Source organism: Furipterus horrens, unplaced genomic scaffold, assembly GCF_987537825.1.
Source record: "Furipterus horrens unplaced genomic scaffold, mFurHor1.1.pri manual_scaffold_6, whole genome shotgun sequence".
Taxonomy (NCBI): Eukaryota; Metazoa; Chordata; class Mammalia; order Chiroptera; family Furipteridae; genus Furipterus; species Furipterus horrens.
Window position 1 is genome coordinate 185,399,230 of NW_028327176.1, and position 13,770 is coordinate 185,412,999.

General features: G+C 44.8%; 1 protein-coding gene across 1 annotated transcript in view; it reads left to right on the forward strand.

Moving 5' to 3' along the window:
- The window catches only part of TIAM2 (TIAM Rac1 associated GEF 2), a 120,144-nt gene that overhangs the window by 28,518 nt on the left and 77,856 nt on the right, over positions 1–13,770 (forward strand). The window contains exons 5-6 of the mRNA XM_090280011.1: positions 1,712–1,884; positions 3,844–4,068. Of these exons, the coding sequence (XP_090136137.1) occupies positions 1,712–1,884; positions 3,844–4,068 (398 nt within the window). The remainder of the gene's footprint in view (positions 1–1,711; positions 1,885–3,843; positions 4,069–13,770) is intronic.

Consider the following 13,770-nt stretch of genomic DNA (forward strand, 5'->3'; position numbering starts at 1 on the left):
AATAATTTTTCTACTAATAACACGTCTCCTCTTCTCGTATGTCCGATCTGTTTTCTCTTTCTGCCCCCACGGCGAGAGCTTCCAGGGACTGCATGGGGGGCTGAGAGCCACAGTGCTGGGGGGTGCCGGGACCTCACCAACCCGGCTGCGGCCCCTTCCTATCAGCCTCCGCGCCCTGCATTAGAGACCCAGATTGAGTTAAACGTGCTGTGCTAGATTTACGATTGGTTTCCCGTTCTTTAAATCCGATAGCAACAACACTCGGCATATTGTTTTATATCCTGGCCTGGCTCTGAAACGGAACGTCCTGTTTTGGTTTCAGGCTGCCGCGCTAGAGCTGCATTCTGTCGTCGGTGGGGGGTGAGGCTTGGCAACGGGTTGGCAGCTGCCCAAGGTTGTGTTCATTTCCTCTGGATGCAGGGCCTCCAGTCACAGCAGCTGGGAGCACAATGTCAGGGAAACTGGAAAGGCACCGTTAACGCATTGGAAAGAATTTGGACTTGGGGACGACCGGGGTTGCTCTGCCACCTCTGTTCTCGTTCCTGGGCCGCAAGGTCATGGCATGTCCTGGGCGCGGCAGTAGGATCAGACCCTGAGGGAGAGATTGGGGGAACCGGTTCTCTGCGATTCAGGGGCTGGAGGAAGAGACCGGCTGAGCCCTGCAGCAGCAGCTCTGGTCATAAACCACCTGCTGTTCCCCTTGTTCTCGGTGCCCCTCTCAGCTTTCGCTGGGTTGAGTTTTGTTTGTGGGAAGAGAAGCGGCTCACTGCTTCTTGAAATCAGAGAGCCCTGCGGAGGGAGAAAGGGACGCTGTTTCCGAAGGCAGGGCGAGGGCAGGCACCTTGCTCTCCTGCTTCTGTGCTGCGTTGTGTAAACACATTCAGATTTGTTTTTAAAGGAAGAAAGAAATGACACTGGCAAGGGTGGCAGTGTTTTTAACTAATAATAATTACAGGACATTCCTATCTTAATTATCAAAGCAGACCCTTTATAACGTCTACCTACAGGGCTCGATTAGCTGTATACTTGCAGGTATATGTGGCAGCATTGTTAGAGTAATATTTTAAAATGCAGGGCTATTTAGTTTTGTTTTTCTCTCAAGCTAAATGAGATGATAGGAATATATCCTGTTGCTGTGAGACAAAAGAATATACTGAAATTATTTTACATGGCCTTTGGTACATTGTCACAAATAGTAAAGGTCCCCAGGTCTACTCGGTTTCACGCTATCGCACATCCCAAGTGTGGAAGCTCCTGTCGTTAATGAGCTTGGGATTGTCTTCTGCCTCCTGCATTGAGCCGTCTCCAGGGCCGCATTGTGGGTAAGAGCGAGGTGTCTGGGGCCAGAGGGTCTGGGGCCAGCTGTGGAACCTGCGCAGGTGGTGTGGCCACAGGTTTCACAGCTGGGAAGTGGGTCAGGAACGCCTGCCTTCAGGGGCTACTGTGGGGACCGACGAGCCAGTGCATGTGGAGTTCTGAGAGGTATTCCCGATGGGAGTAAGCAGCAATAAATAACAGTAAATGTGTGACGTCACCCCCCTCTAACGCTAATACATTAAGGCACGCTTTGGAAATGGGAATTTTCTTTTGGGTGACATGGTTGTTGCATTGCATTTTTGGTTTTCTTTCTTTTTAGATGTATGCCTTCCCTTCTCACTGCTTCCCTAGATCCTGTGCCCAGCCCACGTTGGTTCTGCTTCTCTCTTCACAGGCTGCACCCTGCTGTTCTATGAGACCTACGGGAAGAACTCCCTGGATCAGACCAGCGCGCCTCGCTGCGCCCTGTTCGCGGAAGACAGCATCGTGCAGTCCGTCCCAGAACACCCCAAGAAGGAGAACGTGTTCTGCCTCAGCAACTCCTTCGGAGATGTCTACCTTTTCCAGGTACTGCTGAGCTCTCTACACATGGACTTGAGGAGACAGCTCATGCGCTGTGAGATAGTGAGGGACCGGACTAAGAGGCACAACTCAGCAATGAAACCAAGTCAGGGCTTGGTTAGGCTTTGGATTGGGGCTCAGCCAGGAGCCTTGGCCTCCATGCAGATCAGTCATTCCGACAGCGAGCATTTCTCGGGTGCCCGTGAAGTGCCGGGCTGTGGCCCACGGGGTGCTCTTTCTAGGAGGAGAAGTCATGATCCCTGTCCGGGAGCAGTTCGTGATCTAGTGAGTGCAAGGTCCGAAATTCCTGGAGTGGAGGCTTTTCAAACGAAGTCTAGAGAATACAGACGGGAGAGGTTGAGGTTCTTGCTAAGAACCCCAGCGGAAGTGCAAGAAGCGGCTTTTCAGGAAACCCTCCTCGACCAAGGCTGTAAGGTCTCGTCCCCCAAGGGGAGTGGTCTTGGGACATGAGGAGTCAGGTTGTCTGCTGCTAGGATTTTTAGCAACTTTCTAGCAAGTGAGAAGTCACAGCGTGTGGAGGGGCCACGTCACTGATGTTGGGGGCAGGCCCAGGGGTGAACCCTGGTGCGGTTGCTGAGTACCTTGGGCATCTTGGAGTACCTGCTGTACCTTTCTGAGCTTTGGACCCTTCAACCAGGAGGATAAACATAGCTTCTAGGATAGTTTTAGGAGTAAGTGATTGAATATGTGTATGTGCTAAGTGCTAAAGACTGTTATTATTATTATCTAACTATTATTACTGTTATTATTATTAACACAAAAAAGGTGGGGGTGATATCCAAGAAGTGAAGTGTGCTTCTTAAATGCCTCCCAACCTGCACCCAATGATGCATATAGACACAATCTGGGCCCTAGACTGTACCTGGCCAAAGGTTCGTGGAAAACCTCATAGGTCCTGGGTTTAAGTCTCTGATGCATTTGGTCCTAGATGCCCCCATGAGCTCTGCAGAATGACATAGTGTTCTCTCCCTGACTCTGGGAGTCTAGAATTCTGTGAAGCATTCCCTGAAGCAGTATTTCCCAGTACCAGTACCAGTACAAGGTAAATGCCTTGGTCCCCACCTGACTTACAAGGGTCAGGGCCTGAGATTTGATTTTCCTTCTCTTAATGGAAAAGTTGATTAACCTTTCCTCATTTTAAAGCAAAGTAATGAATTGATATTCTTCTGAATTGCAGGGAAGGTAAATATATCAGATTAAGTCTGCACGGACTTCTTAGGGGCAAGTGTGAAATGAATATTTTATTGTGTGATTCAGGCAAAATAGGAAATTAAGAAGTTGTCCCAATAGGTCCACATGTATGATCCCAGAGATCATTGGATGTTGGCCCCGTAGGTTGAATGAGTGGCGTTACTTCTTACATTAGGCACTGAATCTTTGTCCATTCTACTTTATTCAGACTTTTCTTCATTGTTTTTAAAGTGAAATATTTTTCTTACATGACAGTGTTATGGCCTTCGTGTCTGAAGGTACTGAAGGGTAGAGAAAGAAAAAATATTTTTCATTGACATTTTTCATAACTGGGTCCATACTGTAGACGAAATTGCATATACAGGTTTCAACAGGCAACATTTTACTCCTAATATTTTCTCATCCTCTTTAAAATTATGAACATAAGCCACCTAGAGAGAGCGGCATCGCGCTCACTGCCTGGCTGTGCCTGGTTTTCTTATTTCTCCCTGTTGTTGGCTTACAGCTGGGTTCTGGCCTGTCTTCCCGGCATATCTGGGGCTACACGGTTATTTCTGCCCGGCTCTCCATGTTCTCATGGGCCCTCTGGAGTCAAAGAAGCTTGGGCCTGAGTCGAGGGGTCATGGGTGTGTTTGAAATTAAACAGTTTTCTGAAGCGAAGATACCCCTTAGGTATCTTCACCGAGAACCCTCTGTGGTGAAACAATGCCAGTTAGTTTTTTTGTTTTTCTTTTCTTACCCTCGGGTGGTCAGGCCACGAGCCAGACAGATCTGGAAAACTGGACCACCGCCATACATTCCGCGTGCGCGTCCCTTTTTGCAAAGAAGCGTGGCAAAGAGGACACGGTCCGGCTACTGAAGAACCAGACCAAAAACCTTGTGCAGAAGATAGATATGGACAGCAAAATGAAGAAAATGGCAGAGCTGCAGCTGTCCGTGGTCAGCGACCCAAAGAACAGGAAAGCCATCGAAAACCAGGTACTGTTTATTCACACGAGCGTTTTCGGCCCTGGCTCACGCCACGCACGGCACACTGGGGTGGGGGCGGTCTGTCTTCCATCTCTGGGGGAAACAGTTTCTGTGGCTTCTCATTCCAAGTCCTCAGTGGCTGCAACTGCTGTGATGTGTGGGTGATGTGACATATTTCCAACCGTTGGTCGTGTGCATTTATCACGGAATGTTTTGTGCCAAAATCTTTTTTCCTGATATCGAGCAGCTCCTTCTTGCCTAGCTGATTCTCATATATTGTCTGAGTAAAATGTATGTCATAAAACCACTAGAAGATCAGACAGGTGAGGGTCTAATACAAAGGATGGCTTTGGAAAGAGCCGTCGGTATGACAGCTCTTCCTATGTCGGCGGGTCCCCAAAAAGCCAGCATTTAAAAAAACGTGTTACGGATGAAGTGCTAAGCAAAATGCTTTCTTTGGTCTAATTTCACATTCATTTAATAATGAAACAGGTAGTTTTCGTGCTGTGTGCCTTTTAGGGGAGAAGCAGCACCTTTTTGATAATTATTTTTCTTTGCTCGGACAGCCTAATACTTAGGTAGGAGTCAGTGACTGTGGTGATATCCCCGTGTCCGTGAACACAGGGAAAGCAGAGTCTTTGGCACATGACTCGGGCAGAGACTTGGGGAGCAGACTGACGTGGGGACGGTTACCGGGCGGCTGGAGGGTCACTGGACTGAGCGTGCCGTTATGAAGACCTGGTCCAGAGTAACATGACAGAAGCTTAACAGTTTATATGGAAAATGAATTTCAGAGTATTTTTCTCGTCTTGTCTTCTCTTCTTTGAAATCTTTCTATTGGGCTCAGAAGCCTGTTTTCCAAACATCTTGTCAGCGATGCAACCTGACTTGACACGCTCCTGAATTTTCACATGTCACAAAGGCTCAGTTACCCTTTAGTGTCTGCGACGATTCTGGGAGGGATACACCATCCCCCAGGAGGTCGGATATTTTAAAGGTTCTCTGAGTCCACAGTTTACTAACGACTAATATATAAAATACACTTCATCATAAGACTGATTATGTAGGTTAATATTAATAATAGTAATTATAATGACAGTGATACTTTCCTGAGGTGGCATTACTAAATATGCAAAATAAAAACATACCTTTGGATCCCGTGATTCTGGATTTAAATGAGATTCACTATTAAATACTTGTGTGATTTTTTCCCATATGACTTGAACCCAGAGTATATAATTTCTATAATTCTGTAGAATCTTAGAGACAGTGTCCTACATGCTTGAATTGAATTGTTCCTCAGACAGACTCTGTGTTTATTTCAAGAGAACCTGCTAGCAAACTACAAACTACAAAATGGCTGTAATGAGGCGCTCAACGGGAAGTGGGAACTGCCTGGGAGGATGAAGGGAGGAGGAGGGGTGTCTGGCGTTTGATGGGAGCACAGGTGCCGGAAGTGCTGCTCCACCTGCTTCTGACCTGGGAGCGTGCGGGTCCTGATCTCCTGCCTCCCTGTTTGTGTGAAATGTAGTGATCTGGTGCTAGGTCAAGGGCACATGACAACTGAAAAGCCTGAGAGGAAGGAGAAAGGGTCATCCCAGCGTTTTCTGGGTACCACGTCTCCCCCGTGGTCCAGAATTTCCGGGATCCAGTATCCTCACTCTGTGTATCACCGAGGGGCATCTCGTGGATCAGGAGTCTCGGAGTTCGCAGAGTACCCCAACCAAAAAAATCTCATAGAGACTGTGATGGGGGAAGAGTATGGACTTTGGCTTTTCCTGGCTCTCTCAAATTTATCTGCGAAGCCGCACATCAGTCCTCTGGAAGGGATGCCCAGCCTGGAGTTTTCAGACCCTTCTGTATTGGAAGTGTTTAGGTCCAGGGAGAGAAAAAGAAAATTTTGTGACATTGAATGACTCCTGGCTCATTTTTTTTTTCCCTTCCCCCCCCTTCCCCTCTTTATGGCCACAAAAAGTCCAAGCCAACGTTCTTAGAAATTTCATATTTTCATTAAATGTCACCTTATTCCCTTGCCATCGTTGATAAATGCTTAATTTATGAGGTCATGATTGGTGTTATTCTCCAAGTGGGAGGTCGAGGTTGATGTTCACATAAATCCCACCCAAACGCAGAGGTCTGGGATGGCTGCATGGCCCGAAGAGAAGCTCTTTGACAGAATCAGGGTAATTGTTACTTGTGGCCCATTGTCCGCTGTTTGACAGAATCATCACCTCAATGATTTTAAGCACATGGTCGAAATACAACTAATTTTTCATTTCAATTCTCCCCCCGCCCCCACTTTGCTTTCCTCGCCCCTTCCACACGCCCACCCACCACCGCATGTTAACACTTGTGAGTTTTTGGCAAGAAATAATTTGGAGTGATCTTCACAAATTCCACCTGAAAATATTCTCACCATGTTGGCAGTTTTTAAGGTTGTAATTTAGTCATGTTTTCCCAGAGGGCTTTGCAGCGGGTAACGGGAACTACGTTTTCTGTGCCCACTGTCCTTAATTTGTTTGCCAGATGGTTGTAAAGAAGCTGTTTGCTCTTTACTCGCAGACACAAAGTGTATGAAATGTTAAGGGGGAATAAACACATGTTTGGAATTACTTTTATGAGATGGTCTTTAGAGAATATTATGTGAAGCTACAAAGGCAAAGGAATTTACAAATCAAGACCAATAAGAACATGATGTCTTGAATATCCCATAAGTATTGTTTTCTCTAAGCTACCTTCCAAAAACTTCTTTAAAAGAGCAGTACTTTATCCACTTACAATTTAAAAATCTCAACTTCACTATATTTTCTTTTACACGAAAGAAAATATTATTTACATAGCGCTTTCCCCCAGTGGGTCCCAAGAACTTCAGAAAAAGTCATTTATGGACTCATCATGGCGGAACTTCCAGGGCACATTACATCATGCAAGATAAAGTCTCCACAACAGGTTTTCTTTGAAGCCCTTGGGTGGAAAAGATCATTGTCAATGGCTTTTCCAAATAAAAAGACACCATGACAATAATAACATCTGAACTTCATTCTGTTGTGTGATGACATGCTTTGCTTTAAAAAGACCCACCATAGGGTCTAGTCCCAGGGTCTCTGGGGTCTCCACAGGGCAGGGTGATGCAGCTTTCACTTGAGCGTATCCAGCATGGAGCCAACCACGCAATCAGTCCATGTACTGGCTTCCTTTCGAAGTTCTGAGGCAGGAAGAGCTGTAAATTCAGTCCAGTGAGGCCTTCATTTTCCTTTCTGTTTATTATTTTAAGCAAGTAAACAGGGACAAATCTCACCACCCTTAGGCGGTTGTGGCCTCCTCCCAGATGGCTTCCCCTGTCCTTTCCTTGCATCCTGACTCACTCTGTGCCTTTCCCACTTCCCGTGGGTAATTCGGCCAGAGAGGGAGAGGCCGTTGGAACAGGGCTGATGTAAGGAGAGCACACGCTCAGCTGGTGGGCTTGCGTCTGTTCTGGGTTTGTGACACATGGCTTTCATCTTAAATATTTACTTCAAGGTATAAAATCATAAAGAGGTTGGAGTGAATACCTTAAATATTTACTTCAAGGTATAAAATCATAAAGAGGTTGGATATTGGTGATGGGGACAAAATGAACAAAGCCTTGAGGGAAATACAATACGGGGTGTGGGTAGGAAGCAACTTGGGGAATGAGCGTTGGAGGGTCTGTGAAGGGGTTTGAGGGAGACAGGACCAGATGACGGAGGTGCCCGGATGGAACCCGGGCTTTGTGCAGGAGGCAGCGTGGAGGTGCTGGAAGGATTTGGGGCAGGAGGTGAGTATTCAGTTTAGTCTAGTGAGCGCTTATGAAGTGCAAACTCTGGGCCAGGCTGACAAGTGGGCACAGACTGGGGTCTCCGTCACTGCTCCCACCACATTGTTTTATAATTATCTCCTGGTGTCAAGGTCGCTCCTGGTATCGAGTATGACCTCTTGAAGGGTCTGTAACTTTCCAGGTCTGCCCCCCTAGTACTTGGCTTGAGGTGGTCAGTGAATATGCCTGGGTCCCCTTTCCTCTAGATTGCGCACTTGGAGTCCCTCTCTGTCTCCACCCCAGTCCTCACCAGCTCTTGGCCTCTTTCCTTGAGACCTTCCCTCCTTCATTCCCCAGCTAGTATAACATGTCCTCAGGTGGTGATCAGGTATGATTTCCCAGTAACTCCATGAGGTAGAGTTGTGTATTATCACCCATTTGATGGATGAGTCAGCAGACTCTGAGAGAGGTTAAGTATTGTATGTTTTCTAATGTCACGCAGCTGCTAAGTGGCAGAGCTGGGATTCGAACACAAGTCCATGCTCCTAACCAGAGGGCACCACTGTGTCTCAGTAAGACTTCTGTGGATCGGATTATGTTCCACTTGCTAATTAACCTGGTGATGGCTGGTTTTACATACAATAGAAATTAATCCTTAATTTACTTGTTTCCATAACTTGGAATTCTCAGCTCAATTTGATGGGAGGTTGTATTTATTATAAAACTGAATTTTATGGCATGCAAATTATAATGTCAAAGGGAAAAAAAGAACAACGGATTCCCTAAACCTTCGCTGGTTGTTCTAACTACGCGTTAGCTTCAGTGTGGTCTGTGTGTCACTGCTGGGGTCCCTCTGTGAAGGCAGGTTTTCGTGCTTGGAGAACATTGCATGGGGGTTTTTCAGCTTCTTCTGTCAGAAAGGAAACATGACTCATCTTTTAGGACAAAACTGGTAATGGACAAATGGCCAAGTGCTGTGATCAAAGGATGGAACAGTAGAAAATGTTTTCCTGGGAGTGCTGGGCGTGGTGTGCCTGCGCTTGTCACCTTGTTTATGTGTCATTATCCATCTGCTCTGTTCAGTGTGACCCTTCATCTCCTCCAATTCCCACTCTCCAGAGCAGACCATGACCTTCTGAGCTCGTGGAATGAATGCAGCTCTGTTAGCAAGAGAGAGGAAGCTTGTACATTGTCTTTGGGTCAGCGCTTAAAAATGGGACTGCTGCTCCTTACTTTTGTTAATTTTTCCATTTACAACAAAAGATAACGAAAACCCCCGTAGAGTGAGTTGTGTTCGCCCTTGTAATTTTTAGGTTTTGTGCATGGACGTTAAAAGAAATGAAAGCGTAATCTACGTAGAAGTCGAGTTTTTATTCTCCCGTCTTGAGATTTATCTTAAAAACGAAGAAATGTCTGGAGACAGTTATCAGTTTTTCAGGAAGTTTGAAAAAAGGAAAAAGAACAGTGTTGGTGTAGGATAATTGATGTTGGCATTTTAGTTTTTGATAATCTTAGGGAAAGATCTCCAGAAATCCCTTGATAACATTACTATTTTAGTCACAATGATGATTGACATGTCCTAAGGTAGAGTGTGTAAATAGCTACAAAGCTGTCTTTTGGTTTCTTGTTCTATTACAGTCGTCCCAATTTGTGCCCCGTTGCTCTCCACTGACCCCGCCCCCCCCCCCCCCCAACTGTCTTCTCCTTCTCCCTTTATTTTTAGAAAATGCTGGGTTGGCCAAAAAGTCCATTTAATTTTTTTCCGTAAAATGAAAGACATATGTCATTTTCACCAATAACTATCTCCCACGTGGCATTGCCTGGCGAGAAATCTCCAGCACAAAACTTCACAAATTACTTTTTACGCATTTGGTCAGTCACAGCACCTTGTCCCCATACTGCACAGATCTTTTCTTTATGTTTCAGTTGCGTTTTTACCTTTCTTGAAATAATAAAGCCTAATACACCAAAAATGTTGTGCATCTTCTTCCATCTCCAATATTAAAATGGCTACACAAAAATTCACCAACTTTGATAAGTTTTTTTTTTTTTTTTAATGCTTGCTGTTAGGACAGCTTTCACAATACAATTAATGAAATTGTTTTGAATGAAGTTAAAGACAAGTGCTACTAGAGCCGTCTTACAGAAAAAAAATGCACTTTTTGGCCAACCCAATATCTCTTTACCTCCTTCCCTACCTCATCTTTTGAGGGATAATCTTAACATATATTATAACATTATTTTAAGTTTGGGCTCCATTTGCATATGGCTGGTAAGAAATTGAAGTGGAAAATGTTCAATATGAGTAGGGCACCCAAGGGAGAGCAGAGGTAGTCTTATATCCTCTACAGATTAACAGGACACGTGGGAGGCTGTGAGGCAAAAACAAGCCAATGACTGGATGAAAATGTAACAGTTGCCGAAGTGGTTCTTGGGTGGCACACAGGTACCGACCCTGGGAGTGAGACGGCCTGGGACTCAGGTTGTGTCCTAAGTATTTGGTGGAGGTTGGTCCCCACATATTGTTCACATTGGAATCAGCTTTGGGCCTGGGCCCGTTTGGAAGGGCTGGTTTATTATGTGACGCTGGTCAAGTCACTTCCCTTCTGGGCCTCCGTCTCTCCTGCTGAGGAAAAAGGTGTCGTCGTCCTAATTCCCCAGCTAATTCTTTGCCTCTGTTGCCAGACTCTCTCACTATTACGAGGTCTGTTTTGAACTTGGGGTTTGGCCTTTTTGCTGCCCTCTTCCCTGCATGTAACCCAAGTCTCTGACTCGATGCCCTTCCTCACTGTACTTTTACCTGCATATTCTCCCCAGTCCTTCTCTACAACTTCAGTGAGTCCGTGGAAAGAAAAGCCAAATATTTCATTGTTTCTTATCCAACCACAAATCCTCATTTAACCTCCATGACTGATTCTCTCTATAAAAAACCATGACCTTAAAAACAAGATAATTACTGTCTTTAGACAGGGAATGGAAGTGTGACTAATGACGGCTTACTCTGCCACAGAGATCTAAGGGGATGAAGGATGTATTAGTCAGGGTTCTCCAGAGAGATGGAACTAATAGGATCTAGGAAAAAATATATATAAAGGGATTTATTATAAGGAATTGGTTCCCGTGATTATGGAGGCAGGCACATCCCAAGGCCTGCAGAGTGACTCAGCAAGTCGTAGACCCAGGAGAGCTGGTTCCCATCGGAAGACAGGCAGGCTCAAGACACAGGAAAAGCTGCTGTTTCAGTTCAAGTCCAAAGGCAGGAAAAAGCCAACGTCCCAATGTGAAGGCCATCAGGCAGGAGAGATTCTTTTCCTTGGAGGAAGACTCAGCCTTTTTGTTCTGTGAAGGCCTTCGGCTGATTGGATGAGGCCCGCCCACGTTAGGGAGAGCAATCTGCTTTACTCTGTATACCCATTTAAATGTTAATCTCACGCAAAAAGACCCTCACTGAAGCTCCCAGAATAATGTTTGACCACATAACTGGGCACCCCGTGGCCCAGTCAGATGACACACACAATTAACCTTTGCACAATCTCGGTCAGAATAAGGATAGGAAGCATTGTTGGAATGGAGAAGTCATGAGGTCCCATCTCGTTAGTAGTTTCTAATAAATTCTGTTTTAAAATTAGCACTACAATGTGCAGTATGGATTGAGAGAACTAGTTTCTTGAAATGTAATCACATGTGTTAGCCAACTTCTTGACCTTTCTAAGACCTGCTTTGGGCTGTTGGGGTCTCTCAGTCCTGTCTCCCTCCAACAAACCTACTAACCCTTGAATCCATGCTCTTCCCATGGATTCACCTGCATTTTGTCCCAGGTTTTGGGTGGCGAGGTCTAGGTGTGCTGCAGATTACCACAGTGTTTCTGCCAAAATTTTACAATTCACTGTTTAGGACGGAACTGTCTTTACCTTCCAGTGGTGTTTTGATAGAGTCACAAATAAATTAAATGACCTTTAGAAACACGTTGTAAACTGCAGAATTCAGTGAAAATAGAAGAGATTGTCATCTTCCCTGACTGGTAGCGATTGGCATAGACCTGAAATTTATTTTATATTTTTTGGTTTTTTCATCCACTGTGGATGGCAGGGGCTCATCTTCTGGTATCCAGTGACTTACTGGTTTTCCATCTCTCATGCTTCCACCCCCAACAGAACTCCTAGAAAGTATTTCAGAAACTCCTTCACAAGAAAGTATAAATGAGGGAGAAGCTTTAAGATACTACCCAATCTAGAAATAGCTACACAGTATCAGAAGACAAAAGAATGCATCTGTAATTGTGGATTTCCAGGAATCTGCTAGAGAAGATATTTGTGAGACAGACTGGGAGTATAGTTTTCCCTGTGCCTTATAGCTTCTGGTCAGTGCCAGTTTATGGTTACATAATATCCATCCGTTACTTCTAGAATCTAGAATTCTCTAATATTGGTGAGATCAAGCAGAAATTTGCAGTTGCATTTTGAAGGGTCTTGTTAGTCTAGAACCATGCTCCTCACTAAGACTATACACCAGAGTTGCTGGAGGTGATTTTGAAATGTAAACTTCCCTAGGCCTCACACCCAATGGGGAGAGTCTTCAGGCCTATGAACCAGGCATCTTCATTTTCAAAAGCCAATAGGTCATTCTGGTATTCATTCAAGGGTGACACCAATAGGCCATTACATCACTAATAATGGGGTTACAGAATCTTAAATGAGGTTAAAATCCCTATGGAGATTGAGATATTTTTCAGTACGCTCTGGAAATTTGTTATTTTGCTGACAAAAAAAACGATGAATCATCAAATTATTTGTTTAGATCTTGTAGCCATTCTATTTCTTCCATGTAGAAAATTTGTACAGTAACCTTCCTAAGAAATAGAGATGGAGAACTTGGATGGGATCTGGGGAAGACCTCCAACTGGTTCTGCTTTTCTCTGGGAAGAGACTGAAGGGAGCCATATTATTAAATGTTGGGGGTCATGTGTATGGATATCAACCTTATCCAGGACTAAGGATTGACCTGGAAAGTTTACTGTGAAAGGTGGGGATCTGATTAGGTGGTAAACATGGCAAAAGCGGAGACGCAATGTTGCAAATAAAAACGACGTGACTAGTACCGACTCTAACAAGCCTTTGCCGCAGACCTTCTCTTGCGTTTTGAGCTTGCCCTCAACACTGTTTGCAGTCCCACTTTCTGTTCGGCCCGTGATCCCTGCGCTGGCCACTTCCTAGGGCCTTCTTCGCCTGCTAGTTTATCTTTTAATGAAGGCAATACTTGTATGTTACTTTGACATCCTTGGAGAAAGGGAGACTAGTCACTAGAGCAGTGGTTCTCAACCTGCGGGTCGCGACCCCTTTGGAGGTTGAACGACCCTTTCACAGGGGTCGCCTAAGACCATCGGAAAACACATACATAATTACATATTGTTTTTGTGATTAATTGCTATGCTTTAGTTATGTTCAATTTGTAACCATGAAAATACATCCTGCATATCAGATATTTACATTATGATTCATAACAGTAGCAAAATTACAGTTATGAAGTAGAAATGAAAATAATTCTGTGATTGGGGGTCACCACAATATGAAAAACTGTATGAAAGGGTTGCGGCCTTAGGAAGGTTGAGAACCACTACACTAGACTTCGCCTGTGTCTTTACCAGCCCGCTCACTTTTGAAGAATAGAAATTTCTGTTGTGTGTTTTACTTTTATTCAGGTGTATAGATGGTGATTATTCTCTAAGCTTCTGAAAATAGGAATAAAAGCTTTATTTGTCCTGATCCCTGAAGTCCATTTGTTTCTTATTATTTTGAGTTATTTACTCAGACTGTACAGAAATGTAAAGTGAACGCCTCTATTTATCCAGCGTCTGTTTGGGTGCCGTTCAGTTAATCTGGTTTAAGATCAGAGGCTGTAACTGTGAAGGGAAATGAAACAAAGTGAAATAACTGACT